The sequence below is a fragment of the Pseudorasbora parva genome, chromosome 19 (genome assembly GCF_024679245.1).
Source record: "Pseudorasbora parva isolate DD20220531a chromosome 19, ASM2467924v1, whole genome shotgun sequence".
In the NCBI taxonomy this organism is placed as follows: domain Eukaryota; kingdom Metazoa; phylum Chordata; class Actinopteri; order Cypriniformes; family Gobionidae; genus Pseudorasbora; species Pseudorasbora parva.
This window is the reverse complement of record NC_090190.1, coordinates 5,990,452-6,009,342: the sequence shown is the minus strand read 5'-3', so window position 1 is coordinate 6,009,342 and position 18,891 is coordinate 5,990,452. Positions and strand designations below refer to the sequence as shown.

The 18,891-nt window shown below is 41.3% G+C and overlaps 1 protein-coding gene across 9 annotated transcripts in view; it reads left to right on the top strand.

Moving 5' to 3' along the window:
- Positions 1–18,891, top strand: part of ppp1r9a (protein phosphatase 1, regulatory subunit 9A) — a 76,742-nt gene that overhangs the window by 18,680 nt on the left and 39,171 nt on the right. For all 9 annotated transcript variants that reach the window (XM_067425561.1, XM_067425563.1, XM_067425562.1 and 6 more), the window contains exons 3-5: positions 13,782–13,914; positions 14,977–15,097; positions 18,622–18,726. In XM_067425561.1, coding sequence (XP_067281662.1) covers positions 13,782–13,914; positions 14,977–15,097; positions 18,622–18,726 — 359 coding nt within the window. The remainder of the gene's footprint in view (positions 1–13,781; positions 13,915–14,976; positions 15,098–18,621; positions 18,727–18,891) is intronic.

Genomic DNA, 18,891 nt, shown 5'->3' with positions numbered 1-18,891 from the left:
AAATGTGCTGTCATGAGATGGCAATGATTTAGATTTAGAGATGTGCACTTCTTTAGAAAAATAAATTAATCTATCAAGTGATTTTGAAGCTGTAGTCGTTGGCAGGTCTGTCTCGTGATGCATTATGAATGCTGTGGTATTTTTTGTTTGCTTGTTTCTCTGACATCTGACCCTTTGTGGATTTGAATTTTTAACGACTGTGGAAACAGAAGACAGGCCTGTGGTTCCGACACTGCACCGTTCCAGCTGTCCGTGACAGGCACTAATTCTCCTCTGCTCCGTCACAGGCCATCACTGAATCTATCAGAGAGTGAAGTTCCCACTTTTTTCCATGATGGAAACAAGGAGGAGTTCAACACTGACACAGTGTCCTGTATTGTTATTAGAGACAGTCAGGACAAAAGTTGTGTAGAGTGCCATTTTCCCCCACACTGTGTGCCCTTTGTATTCAGGAATATGCTATTTAATGACAGAAATAATACTAAAATAAGAAAAATGCCAAAAGGTTGCAATACATTACATATATTCTCTCAGCAATGCATTACATCAATATACACCCATGTAAACATTCAAATGCAATCATGTATTCTGCAGAGGAGAAATCTGACCCTTTTCTCCATTTGTTTTCAAAGATTTGTTTTTGAAATCTGAGTATTTATGTGAGTCTCTGTCAGCATGACGTGGTCATACTTAATTCTAGTCAGAATATGAGTCTGATGCTCCATTGGGCTTTGATTATGGGGCCTGTTTCAACCGAACCAGGAAAGACATCAATTGGATAGACCTACAACCAATCAGAGCAACGAAGCGACGCATTGTCAAATGTCAACAGAGTTCAACTGCACTGTGTTGCCAAGTCCGCGTTTTTTCCGCCGGTTGTTTTCTATGTCCGCGGGTTGAAGCGACTATTATGTGATATATACCCATGAGTGCGAATTTTAGCAGGCAACCTTGCCAAAATAACACACATCTTACCCCCAAATGCCATTTTTCCCCCGGAGAACCCCCCGAGAATCTATTGTTTAGGGCTAGTAGTTGGCGGGTTTTGTTGTAAAAACTTGGCTACCCTGTCTGCACGCACGCTGAAATCAGGCTGGAATACACGATCTTTGCCGGTGTTGTAAAAAAATAAAATAATTTAATGATACACAGAGTATTTACCCAACATGATCATCATTTTTGAGAGAAATTGTGAAGGTGATTGCATATACAAACAAGCTCTCCGTTTAAGATTTAAACAAATATAATCTAAGCCCCTTTGATGACATGCATGATTACGTTACTGTTGACCATCTGTCCGTCATCGTCTAAAGCCCCTCCTGATGATTTCATTGGTCTGAACAGTTTTTGTTCGGGGATAATTACTCCTCTATGGAGCAAGGCCAGACCGAACTGCCCGACCTAAAAAAATTGTGGACGGGGCTAAGTTCGGCTGGCATCCAGGCTAAGTCTCTGTTACTATTTGATTGAAACCAATCATTCTCTTGTGGTTGGATCCTCTTTACCATTTATGTTACAGCCTTTTACTTTTTAGAAGTTATATCTTAAACAAAGATCTGTCCTTTTTTTGAACCTCATATAGAATATGCTATGCGCAATTGCGCAGGATATGCCTCCTTCAGTCCACAGATCCTCCAACATGGGGGGGCGTGACCTGTTTGTAATGCCTTAATTATTAGCGTGCTAAAAAATCCTAAAAAAATCCTTAAAAAACAAAAACAAAAAAAAACACAAAACACACAATCTTGAGGCAGAAGACAAAAGAGGCTACAATTTGCACAAGCTCACCAAAATTGAACAGTTGAAGACTGGAAAAATTTTGCCTGGTCTGATGAGTCTTGATTTCTGTTGAGACATTCAGATGGTAGAGTCAGAATTTGGCGTAAACAGAATGAGAACATGGATCCATCATGCCTTGTTACCACTGTGCAGGCTGGTATTGGTGGTGTAATGGTGTGGCCTACCTGAGCTGTTTCTAAATATATATAGTGAAGTGAATAACACTGATTATCTCCTCATCACAGCACCTGTTAGTGTGTGGGATATATTTGGCAGCAAGTGAACATTTTGTCCTCAAAGTTGATGTGTTAGAAAAAGGAAAAATAGGCAAGCGTAAGGATGTGAGTTTGACCAAATTGTAATGGCTTGACAACTGGGTCAGAGCATCTCCAAAACTGCAGCTCTTGTGGGCTGTTCCTGGTCTGCAGTGGTCAGTATTTATCAAAAGTGGTCCAGGGAAGAACAGCTGTGAACTGGCGACAGGGTCATGGGCGACTAAGGCTCATTGATGCACGTGGGGAGCGAAGGCTGGCCTGTGTGGTCCGATTAAACAGATGAGCTACATTGACTCTAATTGCTCAAGAAGTTAATGCTGGTTCTGACAGAAAAGGTGTCAGAATACACAGTGAATCGCAGGTTGTTGAATATGGGGCTGCATAGACCAGTCAGGGTGCCCATGCTGACCCCTGTCCACCGCCAAAAGGGGCAACAGTGGCGCGTGAGCATCAGATCTGGACCACGGAGCAGTGGAAGAAGGTGGCCAGGTCTGATGATTCACGTTTACTTTTACATCACGTGGATGGCCGGGTTCGTGTGTGTCGCTTACCTGGGGAACACATTGCACCAGGATGCACTGGGGAAGAAGGCAAGCTGGCAGATGCAGTGTGTTGCTTTGGGCAATGTTCTGCTGGGAAACCCTGGGTCCTGCCATCCATGTGGATGTTATTTTGACACGTACCACCTACCTAAGCATTGTAGTAGACCATGCACACCCTTTCATGGAAACGATATTCAGCTGTGGCTCTTTCAGGATAATGCACCCTGCCACAAAGCAAAAATGGTTCAGGAATGGTTTGAGGAGCACAACAACAAGGTGTTAACTTAGCCTCCAAATTCCCCAGATCTCAATCCAAGCGAGCATCTGTGAGATGTGCTGAACAAACAAGTCCGATCCATAGAGCTCCCTCCTTGCAACTTAAGGACTTAAAGGATCTGCTGCTAACATCTGGGTGCCAGATACCATAGGACACCTTCAGAGGTCTAGTGGAGTCCATGCCTTGATGGGTCAGGGCTGTTTTGCCAGCAAAAGAGGGACCAACTGTCACGTCACAGACAAGGGAAAAGGGTGCGAGGACTCAAGTGCAGAAAATGATAATTTATTATAAAATAAAACATAAACTCAAAACAAAACCCACGAGGGGGAAAAACACATAATAGAATAATATAAATACAAACTTAAACAAACCAACAGAATCACGGGGAGGACGGAAGACGCAGACATTACACAAGGATCCAACACAGACTGACAAACACAAGGAGATTATAAAGGGAACAAACAAGGCAGATAATGAGGGAGAACAGGTGGGGCAAATAAACCAATAATCAGATAACAAGAAGGGCGGGGTTGACAATAGACATGACAAAACCCACATGTGCACACAAGACAGGACAGGCATGTGACATTACCCCCTCCTTAAGGAGCGGCTACCAGACGCTCCACTAGGGACGGGAGGGACAGACCAGGGCGGGACGGGAGGGACAGACCAGGGCGGGACGGGAGGGACGGGAGGGACAGACCAGGGCGGGACGGGAGGGACAGACCAGGGCGGGACGGGAGGGACAGACCAGGGCGGGACGGGAGGGACAGACCAGGGCGGGACGGGAGGGACAGACCAGGGCGGGACGGGAGGGACAGACCAGGGCGGGACGGGAGGGACAGACCAGGGGGGCACAGGAGGGACAGACCAGGGGTGCACGGGAGGGACAGACCAGGGGTGCACGGGAGGGACAGACCAGGGGGGCACGGGAGGGACAAGGAAAACAAAAAGTTCAGGAGGCCATGGTGGCCCACAAAGTTCGAATGGCCAGGGCGGCCCGCCGAGTTCGGGAGGCCCACCGAGTTCAAGCGGCCGGGGCGGCCCGGAGAGTTCAGGCAGCCAGGGCGGCGCGGGTAGAGCAGGGCGGGGAGGCGCGGGCAGAGCAGAACTCCTGGGTGGTGCGGCCAGTGCAGGGAGCGCCAGGGAGGTGCGGCGAGAGCAGGACGCCTCAGCGGCGCACGGAGAGCAGGACGCCTCAGCGGCGCACGGAGAGCAGGACCCCTCAGCGGCGCACGGAGAGCAGGACGCCTCAGCGGCGCACGGAGAGCAGGACGCCTCAGCGGCGCACGGAGAGCAGGACGCCTCAGCGGCGCACGGAGAGCAGGACGCCTCAGCGGCGCACGGAGAGCAGGACGCCTCAGCGGCGCACGGAGAGCAGGACGCCTCAGCGGCGCACGGAGAGCAGGACGCCTCAGCGGCGCACGGAGAGCAGGACGCCTCAGCGGCGCACGGAGAGCAGGACGCCTCAGCGGCGCACGGAGAGCAGGACGCCTCAGCGGCGCACGGAGAGCAGGACGCCTCAGCGGCGCACGGAGAGCAGGACGCCTCAGCGGCGCACGGAGAGCAGGACGCCTCAGGGGCGCAGGGAGAGCAGGACGCCTCAGCGGCGCAGGGAGAGCAGGACGCCTCAGCGGCGCAGGCAGGGCGTTGGGGAAACTTCTCCAGTCCAGCAGTATCCACCAGCACTGGGACCACCGGAATACGATCTGCTGGCATTGGGACCACCGGAACACGATCTGCCGGAACTGGGACCACCGGAACACGATCCACCAGCACAGGGACCACCGGAACACGATCCACCGGCACAGGGACCACCGGAACACGATCCGCCGGAACTGGGACCACCGGAACTGCCTCCGGGGCTTCGGATAAAGCCCTGTGCTCCTTCCACGCATGCAGGACTGCCACCACAAAGCATCCCATCACAGCCCTCCAGGCCGTTTCCGGACTCGGGACCACCGGAACGGAGTCCACCGGCACAGGGACCACAGGAACACGATCCACCGGCACTGGGACCACCGGAACACGATCCACCGGCACTGGGACCACCGGAACACGATCCACCGGAACACGATCCACCGGAACACGATCCACCGGCACAGGGACCACCGGAACTGGGACCACCGGAACACGATCCACCGGAACTGGGACCACCGGAGTTGTGGATGACACCCTGTGCTTCTCCCAAGCATGCAGGACTGCCACCACAAAGCCTCCCATAACAGCCCTCCAGGCCATGTCTGGACTCGGGATTCCCGGACTCGGGACCCCCGGGGCTGGCACCGAGGGAGAACTTCTCTGCTGAGTCCTCATTGTATGGTTGGATCCTTCTGTCACGTCACAGACAAGGGAAAAGGGTGCGAGGACTCAAGTGCAGAAAATGATAATTTATTATAAAATAAAACATAAACTCAAAACAAAACCCACGAGGGGGAAAAACACATAATAGAATAATATAAATACAAACTTAAACAAACCAACAGAATCACGGGGAGGACGGAAGACGCAGACATTACACAAGGATCCAACACAGACTGACAAACACAAGGAGATTATAAAGGGAACAAACAAGGCAGATAATGAGGGAGAACAGGTGGGGCAAATAAACCAATAATCAGATAACAAGAAGGGCGGGGTTGACAATAGACATGACAAAACCCACATGTGCACACAAGACAGGACAGGCATGTGACACCAACATAATATTGGAAGGTGGTCATAATATTATGCTTGATCTGTGTATATAAATATATGTATTTATTAATTTATATATATTTTCTAAAAAGAATTATAATATATTCTTCTCTGTTTATTCTAATATTTTTAGTGGACCTATATATATTTTTATATAGTCTAAGAACTATGTAGGCTATTATAAAAAGCTATTATAAAGTTAGCTATTATAAAGCTTTAATATGAAGTATTGAATACAAAGTTCAAGGCATTATTAAATATATATATATATATATATATATATATATATATATATATATATATATATATATATATATATATATATATATATATATATATATATAATGCATGCGTATTAAGGATAGGCTAATAGCTGGAACTACCTTACATGTACACATCGCCTGTAAATATAACACCCTCTCCCACTCATGTGGTCATTTGATGAATTATGTATTCATCAGACTGTGTTACTGATCATGTGAGAAGACTCAGCCAGCACATGAGAATGAAGCATAAAGTAAGCGATTGTTGTCTTGTTTATCCCCTTATGCTAGCAGCTCTCCCTCTCTGTTCTAGCGCGGGTGTAGAGGCCCTCAGAGGTATTTCCACAAACACAGGATTAAAAAGAGGGTGAAATGATGACATTCCAGGCCAGATAAACTGTAAAAAGAATCAAACGGATGAATATAACTGTACGTTTTGAAGAAGCGATGGTCTTGACACAGAGCAAAAGGCTAATTATGCTTGAGAGTTTCATATCATCTGACTCATCAGTTCAAGTCTCCTCCATGGCCACTTGTGCTTTTAAAATAGTTGAAAGATAAAATGGCTTTTAAAATAATGCTGAGTCTCGTGGAATGCGCTCTCTGCAAAGGCTTTTACTACATGAATGAATAACAGCTTTTAACAGCTTTCAGAATTAGGAAAACATTAAAATGCTTGCATTAAACTGGTGATTCTACATGTATTTTATGCCCTGTGATTCTTCAGCTACAGGCACTTTTATGTCCTAAGTGTTTATTTCAATTAACACTAAAAGTTTTATTGTTCTTTTTGTTAGGTCACATTTTGAAAAAATAAAATAAAAATCTTCATCATTGATTTGTGCTTCTTTTAAATGTCTTTTATATCTCGATTTTATGTAGTATGATAATGTAATTTTAATGTGTATTGTATGAAAATATTTTACAGTACCGTTGCCATTCATAATTTTGCGGGCAGTAAGATTTTTAAAAATTATTTTGAAAGAAGTCTCTTATAAGCTGCATTTTTTAAAATAAAAAATACAGTAAAAACAGTAATATTGTAAAATATTATTACAATTTAAAATTACTGTTTTTTTATTTTAATATATTTTGAAATGTAATTTATTCCTGTGATCAAAGCTGAATTATCAGCATCATTACTCCAGTCTTCAGTGTCACATGATCCTTCAGAAATCATTCATGATGATTTGCTGCTCAAGAAACATTTCTGATTATTTTCAAAGTTGAAAATATTGTGCTGCTTTATAATTTTTTATGCATTTTTAAATTCTGGATTATTTGTTTTATGTATTTCAAAGTAACAGCATTATTTGAAATATACATCTTTTTTAAATGTGTTTCCTGTAACTTGATCAATTGGATGCGTTCTTGCTGAATGAAAGTTTTAATTTCTTTAATTTAAAAAAATTGTACGTGGATGGCATCCATTTTTACACAAAATGTGAAAGATATAACAACAACAACAACAAAATACTAACAATCACTAATAAACTGAATTTTTTTTATTATGCGCCATTTCCAAATTTAGTTGAGCTGTGCAAAAAGTGTGAAAATATGTATTCAGTTGCTACTCTAGCTATGAAATAAGCAATAGCATGACAAATATATATTATATTTAACAAATGATGTTGTTTCCATCATAGAATGCATGATGGAAATTCAATTTTTGTTATGTAGATAAAATGGTCACACTTTAGTTTAAGATGCAGTTCTCACTATTAACTAACTATTAATTATGACTTCTGCCTCACTAAACTTCTAATTACTGCTTATTGGCATTAATATGCGCTTTATAAGTGCTAATAAACAGCCAATATCCTAGTTCTGTCAGGTCTATTAAGTCAAGAACAAATAAAAATGATTTAGGAATTTTTGAATAAATTGCAGTTCAAGTTGATAATTCTGAATGAATGTTTTGGCGGTATGGCTCTGTTCAGGGAGTCCTCTGACCTTTCATGAACACCATGAAATAGCAGAGAGTCAGAGGACAGCAGCAGCATTAGGGAAGGCTCGCACAGTTTAGGGCTGTGAGAGCTGAACTATTCCCCCTATGAACAGAGCAGCAACGATGACAAAGTAATATGCCACGTTATACACTACATGGAGGAGCTGGGGAGGTGGTGGGCAGCAAAGAGCTAGCAACATCAGTTTAGGAGCGAACTGAATCTGTTTGAAGATGCATGCTGTTTATATCGTAGCCATTAGCAGCAAGGGGAGTTTGAACAGCTGATGCATCTCAGTTGAGCAGAAACAGCGGATGAGACCAAATAGCGTTAGCAGCGTCTTGACTACCTAGCCTGACAGAACTGACACTTGCACTCAATTAATATTCATGCTAATAATCAACTAGTTAATAGTGAGAATTGGACCCTAAACTAAAGTGTTACCGATAAAACTAGTGAAAGTGTGAACAAAAGAGATTTTTTTCACAGGCCCACAAGTGCCCATAGTTGAAGAAATCATATGTTCGTATTTGAATGTATTTCTCAACAATATGATAGAAAAAAAGTTCATTTGACTTTGGCAAACACCTCATTTTGCAGCAGCTTCCTGTTTTCAGAGAATAGGAATGTCTGACTGCAGATTTGTCTCTGTGTCGCATGGTTAATCCACTCAGCGTCAGCTTCGTCGTGCTTCTGGGAGAAGTGTGTGTGTGTGTGTGTTCACACTGGAAGCGCTGGCAGTGCCTGACTGTAGGGCGATTTAATGCGATCAGCTGTAGTCGGCCAGACTGAGCCATGCAACACCATTGCCAGCCTAGGATCCAAATGCCGACAAACACTTTCAGTCGATTGTTTTTCTCCACCCTCCATGTTTCCCCTCGGCCTGCCCCTCGGTTCCCCACATTGCAGTTACCCACGACGCAGCTGGTGTAACATACTCTGCGTTAGAGCCATACAGATGAGCCGTGGCTGCTCCGCTAGAAGTGCAGTGACACAAAGAAAGATGAGAGAGGGATAATGAAGTAATGAGCAAAGAGAAATGAGGAAGAGAGTGGGAGTAGAGGGATGGATTATGGGCCTGGCTCAGTTTCACTCACCCCTGCAGTTCTGTGCAAATTCAGTCTTTACTGAGAAAAATTAGCTCTCGGAGCCTTTGGTGGATTCTCACAACATGCAATAAAAAACTTAAAGTGCTCTCCGAACAGGAAAACGCTTATACAAGCTTACATTTCTTGGCTATTATGCAAGGTAGTAGTTAGAGCCAAATACCTCGCAGGCTGCTGGGCTTTAAATAAAAGACTGCAGTGGATGAGCAATAGATGAGAGTGAGAGCTGATCTACTGTATGATCAGAAGACAAAAGAGATGTGTTGCATTTGTTTGAAGGCAGCTCACAGGTGTATTGATCTAAACAGTGGATGACAAGAGATGGATGGAGGTGAGGCTGATGATGAGTGGGCCAAATCAATATTACTATATAGATGCGCAAGAATATTCAAGTAAAGTCGCTGTTAGTCGGACTGAAGACAAGAAAAGAGTCGGCATAAAAAGTCAAATAAAGAAATGGCCTCAGCGCTGAAACCCTTTTGTATTTGTTAGAGTTTTCCAAGGATCAGCATTTACCTCTAAAAGTGATCGGGTAGACCAAACCGTAAGTCGTAGAGACTTAAAACTTGGAGGGATAGGCTCCTCATCCGTCACCAAGGCCTGGCTCAATCGGCGTGGTACTGAAAGTACGTAATGGCTCATAACTCCTAAATCATCACTTTGGTAAAATTGTCAGGTATTGTGGATTATTGCAAACTAGTCGAAATTTCGTTTGCCGTCCATGATGGGAGGCCATGGCCACTTTTATTAAAACAGCTATCCCTCTCGAACAAAATAAGAATTTCACTAAAATCAGTACACCTACAGTATATGTATAGGCTCAGTCTGTGGTCCTGTGAAAAAAGATGCAAAGAATGCAGAAAAAACAACACAAAAATGGCTATAACTACACAACAGTCAGGACAATTGACCTGAAAACTGACCTGAAAGCATGCAGTGTCATTGTCCAAGGTGCTGCGATTGTCAATGAGCTCATTCTCGTATCTCGAAAAAATCATGGCCGCTGTCAGCCAATGAAATCCAAGCCTGTCAGACAAGGTTAAATGAAGTGTATGTAAGATTGTGGCCAAAACTGGTACTGAAATCACTTTCAAATGACTGCAGAGCGGTGTATCCCCTCCCCCCGGATGCCGAAGGACTACTGACTCTGTGATTGGTAGATCGGTGGAGGGCGGAGCGTCAGGCCAAAACACAACATGTCAACATCAACATCAGTTGAGGGCTGCAACAACAACTTTCAAATGACAATATCCTGGTCAGACTACTGTTGTCCATTGGGAATATAAGTGATATAAGCATTTGATTTGATAATATGATATAAGTATTTGAAATTAATATGATTTCTTAATGTCTAATGACATATCAGGGCCATTTTATGATTAATTGAAATACATTTCTTACATACAGTTCCTTTAAGAGAGTTTGATCGAAATAAAACACACTGAGCATGTTTGACTCATGGCCCTAGAGGCCATGTGAGAAATGAGAAAGAAATCAGCCACCAGGGGGTGCCTTTGCAGTTTTTGTGCGCATAAAAGATTGTATATCACACGATTGTTTGCAAATGCCCACAACATTCATACCATATGGTATAGAACTCCTCATTCTGAGCAACTTTGCCTCTAGGGCCGCCGCTGTCAATCAAACCAAACTTTCCCAAACTAGTTGTTTTTGGCTAAATCTTGATAACTGTTAAAAAGCTTTAAAACAACTGTATTTCCTTAGTAAACTGCCTGTATTGGCTGAAAATGGTCTTTCCATCTATGATCTAAGAGTTACATGCTTGCTAAATAAAACATAATGACTTTTTACGAATGAGCTTAAAGACTTTTTTAAAGCAATTGAACCTTAATGGCTAATTGCTAAATTGATAATTGCTCTCTCACACACACACACACACACACACACACACACACACACACACACACACACACACACACACACACACACACACACACACACACACACACACGTCATTAGTTTTGTCTTTAAATTTAGGTCACCAAAACTGATAGATACACAATGGTCACTAACCTTTCTGTTAGTAGAGTAGTTGTAATGTATGCCTTAAAATTAAATCAATTTTGAAATTCTTACAATTCAGTTTAAATCATGTTTTATTATGCCGTAAAAATGTATTAACTTGCTGCGTTTTATTTATCAAGCCAATGTTTACTCACTATTGGCACTTGATGGCAAAATATGTTTAGTCTGCATATTATCTTAATAAGTCCATTACAATTTAAAATGAAACCGTGTAATGATATTAAAACAAAACAACGTCTCCTGGACAGCATGTCTATAATAAATATATAGATGTGAATTGTGTTCTCCCACGGGACGTCAGACCTGACAGTAGCCTTCAGTACACTGCCCACACTTTGTCTGTTGCGTAGAGCCCCTCAATGGTTGTCACGTCTGGCAGATTCACAAAAGACAGTTGGCTGTTGAGCCATTTTTAGCCAGCTGTGGACTGTCAACGCTGTGATAGTTGGTTGAGCTCAGGAGAATACAGGAGAATAAGGTGTGAGGGACGCTCTGGAACAGATCCACTGACTGTCGAGATGGATGTTTCTGGAATTGTCTTCACGCTCAGGTTAGAGCTCTGCACAAATGGAGGTTTATGTTATTATGCCCTCTTGGCCTCTGTATAAGAGTCTGTGGCAGAGAAACTGACAATGGATTATGTGAGCTATGCGCTGTAGTTCAGTGTAAGGACTTTTATGTGGTTGTTTTCTTTCAACAAGTAACTCTTAATGCTTCAGTGCATCTTTATAGTTACTATCTTCAAGGCTGCAGCCTTACTATCTAGATCTTTCTGCCGATATGATTTTCATCAAGACCATTGAAGGAATGTAGACTAAGGGCTCATTAAACATCATCTAATCATTCGGTCAGCAGTGTGACTGCTCAATAATGCATAGCTGTTGATCAGTTTACATTATTGATGTTGTAAAGTGCACTAGAGATTACGCTTTCTTTTGTCCCTGCGCTCTGGTTTCAGAGTGCTTCCTACCACATGCGATTTGGACGCATCGGTTTATGTTTGTAATTAGCATAAAACGTTTGATATGAGTCTGATTTGTTTCCTTCACAGATGAGATAGCTTTGATTCTGCTATGATCAGTCATGGTTTAATTGAAGTAATTGTTGTCATGGGTTTAGCAGGGATAAGAAGAGAGGTTCTCTTAGCAAGCAGTCTTTATTCCAAGAGCATGCAAACACAAGGACAAATGAAATAAAACGCCAATGAACTTGCAAACTATAAAGAGACAAGAGACTCAACAGCTTTTATTTTGTAAAGAAAACAACCAAAAAACAAGGACGAAAACCCGGGGGTATAAATACACCAAGAGGGTGTTTAAACGACACCTTGGTTTTTCAACTAAAAACGTTTTATTTACACGTCAACGGCATTTTGGGGGCCTGAAAACGGACGATTTTGAAAACGGATTTCAAAGTGCAAGTTTTTGAAAACAACGCCTTTACCGTCTCCATGTAAACAGGGATTTAATGCACATGCATATTTCATGATCACCTATGCGTTTGCATATTACGTGTTTGCGGGGTGTTTATTGACAAAATGACATCGCCAACTACTGGCCTGGCATGCATAATACAGAATGATCTTTGTGAACAATGATACTGAAAATAAATAAATAATAAAAGGAATAAACTGCTATTTCACAATAAATGCAGCCTTGGTTAGCCACATTGAAAAATCATACCGACCTCCACAATTTTGAAGGGTGTGTACGTGTAAGCATTTTTATTTTTGTGGAACCAGTTTAAAAACACAGATCTTGAAATTATTACCATTTCCCTTTTGCCAGTTCTATATTAACTCTAGTTCTTGTCTGTGTAACAGTGAGCATGTAATAAATCCACAAGAGAGAGGCATGATGCAGACAGAATAATGAAATAGACTTTAATAAACACAAAAGCAACCATTTTTATATTCTTTTTAAATTCAAAAGGGACAGGGAAACTAATTATGTCACCATGAAGTCACAATATATGCAGTGAACACTTTTAATACAGACACAGGTAGACATGTTGGCACTGGGCCGGTGTTTGTCCGAGAGCTTGTTTAGAGGACACAGTTGTGCGTGACTGTCCTTTCACACCACAGTGCACAAGACCATCACTTACGCTGAGGAGATGGCCGTTTGAGTTTTAGACGATAAGCACTGTTATGAAGACACTCTGATGTAACCCGAGACTTCATTGATCACATGCTGTCTGTCTCACTATATATAGAGTAGTGGCCAAAAGTGATGTCCGGAGGGGATATTTGTTTTAATGACACTACTAGTTTGATTAAACCATCAAAATATTGAGAATAATATTTTTTAATATATATATTTTAAATATGAGGGAATATGAAAACACTAAACTTGGTTGAGGTATTTATCTGACAAAAGTATTTGACAAAATATGGCAAATTACACCTACAAGATTTATTTTACTATGGAAATAAATAAATCCATAGATAAACAAAACACTCAGCATACATTGACTAACATAATCAGTTATTAATATTTAATTGGTTCTTTCTTGTTTTTGCATGTGTTCATAATTTCTTTGTATGATAGTTTGGTCAAAAATTATGTTTCATTGTGTTATCACAAATACAACTATTGACTCCAAGCACAACAGCATGATTACAAAAATGTTAACCAAATGATTAATAATATTTGTATAAAGGGTGAATTTATTTATATATTCAAGCATTTATTTTCCCAATGGACTAATTTTTCTGTTTCAAAAGACATACTCTCTAGCTCTTCGTGGTTTACGTAATCCATCTTTGTAACAATGAAAACATTTGCTTCACACAGCTGTTTTAGTCATGTGACCTCAGTAATGTGACATTAACTTTTTTTTGGATCCCAGGTGTTCAAAACCTACTGCAATGAAGATTATGACCGGAGGAATGAAGAGGTGGACCCGGTGGCATCCTCAGCTGAGTATGAGCTGGAGAAACGGGTGGAGAAGCTGGAACTTCTCCCTGTGGAACTGGAAAAAGGTGAATAGGGCTTGACATGAACTTTTTTGCTCAGCAGCCACTGTGGCTAATGATTTTCCAATGTTACTAGCCACTCTGCATTTTCACTGGCCTTTATTTTGACATTGATTCCATGGGTTAAACTGCGATTATAGATATTTTTAATATTATCACATAATTTGGCAGCAGGTATACATTCTTAAAACATAACTGACTGTGTTAATGTGAATACTCAACAAGACCGGCATTTTGACATTATTTTGTGTGTATAAAGGTGGCTTTAGATGTGCACTGGGTGTGAGCACAAAATCTGCAGGTATGAGTAAAATTATGCGCAATATACACAATCCCACTCCGAAATTCACACCCTGTAACACCAAAAATATTCATCCGGAGCAAAAGTAACGAGTGAGGGGAGGCGGGTTTGTGTGCCACTTGCTGTTGGAATGATGGGAGAGAGAGAGAAAACACAGCTGGTGTCCTGTATCTATTCTACAGAAATGAGTATTGGAAAGGTTGCAGATATTCAGTAGTATCGATATGCATTATCGAACATTACATTGCACTTATTTACATAGCAATTTATTATTTTAGATGCCTTTTTAAAAGACTAGACCTGAAAAGTGCATTTTAAAGTTAAACTTACCAAAGTGGCTAGTAGGAGTGATTGTGTTACACAACACAACACACTACACAACACACCACTGCTGAGTCTATTCACATTTGGCAGGTTGGCAGGTGTTAATGTTAAGTGCTGGATGGCAGTATCACAAAAGACATTTTATCTGAGGTTAAAAGTTTAGGATATTTTCTTGATTGGCGACACTGACTATCTTTTTTGAGCTTTGTGAGTAAATCGGTGGTAAGACTTGAATATTGATCCGTCATAATAAACATCCATCCAGTCATTGATCCCATTGATCAGTCATAATAAACCCATTGATCAGTTATAATAAACATCCATCCACCCATCTATCCATCCATCCATCCATCCATCCATCCATCCAATGATTTATTGAATTAATTGTAATGTAATCTAATGTTTTTCCTTTCACTGATTTGTGTATGTTCTGTGTGTGTCAGATGAGGACGGCCTGGGCATCAGTATTATAGGAATGGGGGTTGGTGCTGACGCAGGCCTGGAGAAGCTGGGTATCTTCGTCAAGACGGTCATAGAGGGTGGAGCAGCAGAGAGAGATGGGAGGTAAACTAAACTGCACATAGAAAGTAATGATAAATCTGTATTTCATCACCTTACTTTCTGGATACCAGTGAGCATCTTACATTTAGAAAAAATATTGTTTGAAAACTAATTGAATAATAGAAGGGGTAGAGATGGGAATGAAAGCAGCCCATCTCACATATTATTTAGTAAAGAAACTGTTTTGCTTTAAAGGTGCAATATGTAATATTTATGAGGATCTATTGATAGAAATGCTAATACTATAACTTTAATGTTTTCAGCAGTGTATTACCTTAGCATGAGCAATTTCTGTCTACATACACCGCGGGTCCCTTACAGTGAAGTCAGCATTTTGCAGCGCCATGTTTCTATAGTAGCCCTAAACGGACAAACTTCTCTACAGAGTACTAGCTGCTCTCTGCTTTCTCAAACAAGGGCATCTTTGTCCTGTGTCGGCCACTGTAGCTTCTCTATGTGCTTCGAAAGGGAGGGGCGAGTGGTTGCAATTCACAACCTCACCACTAGATGCAGCTAAGATTTACACAGTGCACCTTTAAGAGAAAACTAGAACATTTTTAGTTTTTTTATATTAGAACATTTATTTTTATTAAAAAAATTGAAATGTTGAAATGTAAAAAAATGTATAACTTAGTTTTTGGTTCATCTTCCTTAAGTTTAATGACAGCAGCAATCAACAGGTTTACATAAAACCTGTTGATTATTTTTTCCAGCATGATTTGAGATGATCTAAAGAACATGATCTTACATTTCTTCTGTTTCACTTATCTTAAGTTTAATTTGAAGAACATTTAACCGTCTTTAAAATGAGTCTCATGATCAAATGTCACATTTACTTATTAATTAGTGGCTTAGAAATAGTGCAGAATTTCTTTTTATATCAGAATGATTCTAGATTATCAAAATCCTAAAACTTTCAGTTTATTTCCAGATTTAGGTTCCTCAGACTGTTGTACTGCACTGTGCAGTTTGCTGAGTGTCATCAAACCCTGTTGAAATCCTGAGAAATTGTACTTGTTTCAAGATTACCAAGTAACTGCATGCTTTGCAATCAGGTTTCAAAAGGACCATTCAATAGCCAGAATGCCATTTCCTTCTTCATTAATAGGCTGTTTTTATGCACAGTGTAACAATGCTGGATTTCAACAGTGACATTGAAATTCTTTGCACTGGAGTCCTTATTTTGCCATTTTGCATAGAGGAATAATTATTTCCTGCTTTCAGTATTAATATATTGGCATGTGAAGGCCTCACTCTTTCGGTGCACATCAGGATTCAGTCTTGCAAACATCTCTCTGTCTGCTTTGCCTGCATAACCGACGAGATTTGCCAGAAGCTCGATATCCAGATAGGAATCAGGGGTCAAGGCAATTTGGTCAAACTCACAAAGCTCATTACAGATATCACACAGTTGGAGCTCTTCATGCAAACACTGGAGCATTCTGAAAATTACATTATCCTATGTTGTTAAGGAGCTTACTCGTCTTTGTAATCCTTTGCTATGATTGAAATTCCTTCTGTCTTGTGAGCATTACTCTTTAGCTTCTGAGATGAAAAAATGTGACCAAGAAGTTTTTGCCATAAAATCTAAATTATTTACTTGAAGTACTCTCTGAGGTTTTAAGTAATTATTACTGCACTTAATTATACAATGTGTGTGTGTGTGTGTGTGTGTGTGTGTGTGTGTGTGTGTGTGTGTGTGTGTGTGTGTGTGTGTGTGTGTGTCTGTGTGTGTGTGTGTGTGTGTGTGTGTGTGTGTCTGTGTGTGTGTGTGTGTGTGTGTGTGTGTGTGTGTGTGTGTGTGTGTGTGTGTGTGTGTGTGTGTGTGTGTGTGTGTGTGTGTGTGTGTGCGACCTGGTAATCCTTACGTTATGGGGACAAAATGTCCCCACAAAGATGGCAATATCCGAAATCCTTGTCCTTGTGGGGACATTTTTAGGTCCCCATGAGGAAAACATCTTATAAATCACACAGAAGGAGTTTTTTGGAGAAAATAAAAATGCAGAATGTTTCCTGTGATGGGCAGGTTTAGGGGCAGGGGCAGTGTAGGGGGATAGGATGTACAGTTTGTACAGTATGAAATCCATTACGCCTATGGAAAGTCCCCATTAAACATGAAAACACGACATGTGTGCGTGCGTGCGTGCGTGTGTGTGTGTGTGTGTGTGTGCAATATTTGTTATAATTATAATAATGATAAAAATTTATATTATTCATAAATTGTTGCATTTTATTATGCATTTTTTATTAAATTCACTGTTGGCATCTTTACACTGGAGTTTATCATGAGTATTTATGCAGAAATTAATCTTTACACATATTTTTTATTTACAATCTTAACACAATCTCACTGTAGTTTTATGTCGAAACTCTAGGAGTTTGCTAACCTAGAAATCTAGACGCACCCTAGCGGCAGCAAATCTAATCTGCCGCGAGTGTCGTCTAGCAACTCTCAATACCCTTCTGAGCTATAAAAACCAAACTCTGGTCGGGCCAATCACATCGTGTGGGCGGGGCTTAACATAATGACGGCAGAGTTGCGCTTGAGTGCTTCTAGTAAACACAGAAGCTGACAAACGGCGGTCTTTCGAATCAGCTTTGATCGCGACTCTGGAAAACTTGGAGTTAACCTTTTCTCTGAGAAAAGAACAAAGTACGGAGCTGAAGTCATTCTTATAAAGGGAAAATGTGTTCTGAGTTTTGCCGACCAGATACGGTGAAAGTTTAATCTGTCGTGCAGAGGGAGTTTAATCGTGCAGAGGGAGTTTGAAAGACAACCGTTTATCCCACCCCTCAGATTGAGCCCTGCCAATGGTGAGTTTCCAGACCAAACATCTTGATGTGGGTCTGCTTGTCAGGCTAGGGGTTTGCAGTCTTTGAAAAATGCTGTTCTTGAATGTACTCGTTATGTCCTTCACACTTCAGCATATTTGAGTGTATACACTGAAAAAAATCATATCAGAGTGATGAGAAGGCCTTAGGCAGAGCATATGCCTTTTTAAAAGTAATCTCTAGTATTCATATCTAGTTCAGTCATGAACCTCTAGAGGACGCAGGCTGATAGGTCTTTACATGCAATCTTCAAGCAATCGCATCATTACTGCATACTGCAAGCTGATTGGCCTCTGATTGGGTGAGATTGCTTGCTCAACATTTAAATATGGTTGAGGTTGAGTGTTTGCTGTAGCTTGTCCTATAAGGCACTATCATGGTTCCTCTGAAACCCTCCATCTGCCTATAGATCAGCTACAGGATTTATGTATGTCTATTTATGCAGCAGCAGCAAATCTTATATGCTCACACCAGTTCATACTTGATCTGTAGCAGAAACTGAAACGATCAACAGCAGATTAAATCTTACAAAACCAAATACATTAACTTAGCCATATTCAAAAACATGCAAAAAATATTTTGAGAGTTGTCATAATTTAAATACTATTACGCAAACCTGTTTTAGAGATTGCACAATGTCCTAACAGTGGCAATGTGAAAAGGTGTTAAAACATTTCCACCTTCATTTTCCACAGAATTAAGGTGAATGATCAGATCGTGGAGGTTGACGGCACCAGTCTGGTGGGAGTAACTCAGAGCTTCGCTGCTTCTGTCCTGAGAAACACACAGGGAGTAGTCAGGTAGGACTATAATTTGCTTGTTTATTATGTTTCATTAACACCAGGTTTGCCCTTTAATGCTGACCACCAGATGTCTACATTCAAATCCTCACTATAACTTACACAAAGCTGCTAGACTAGTGTGACCAGTGTTATTTTTAGCATATGAAATAGCATGACATGTCA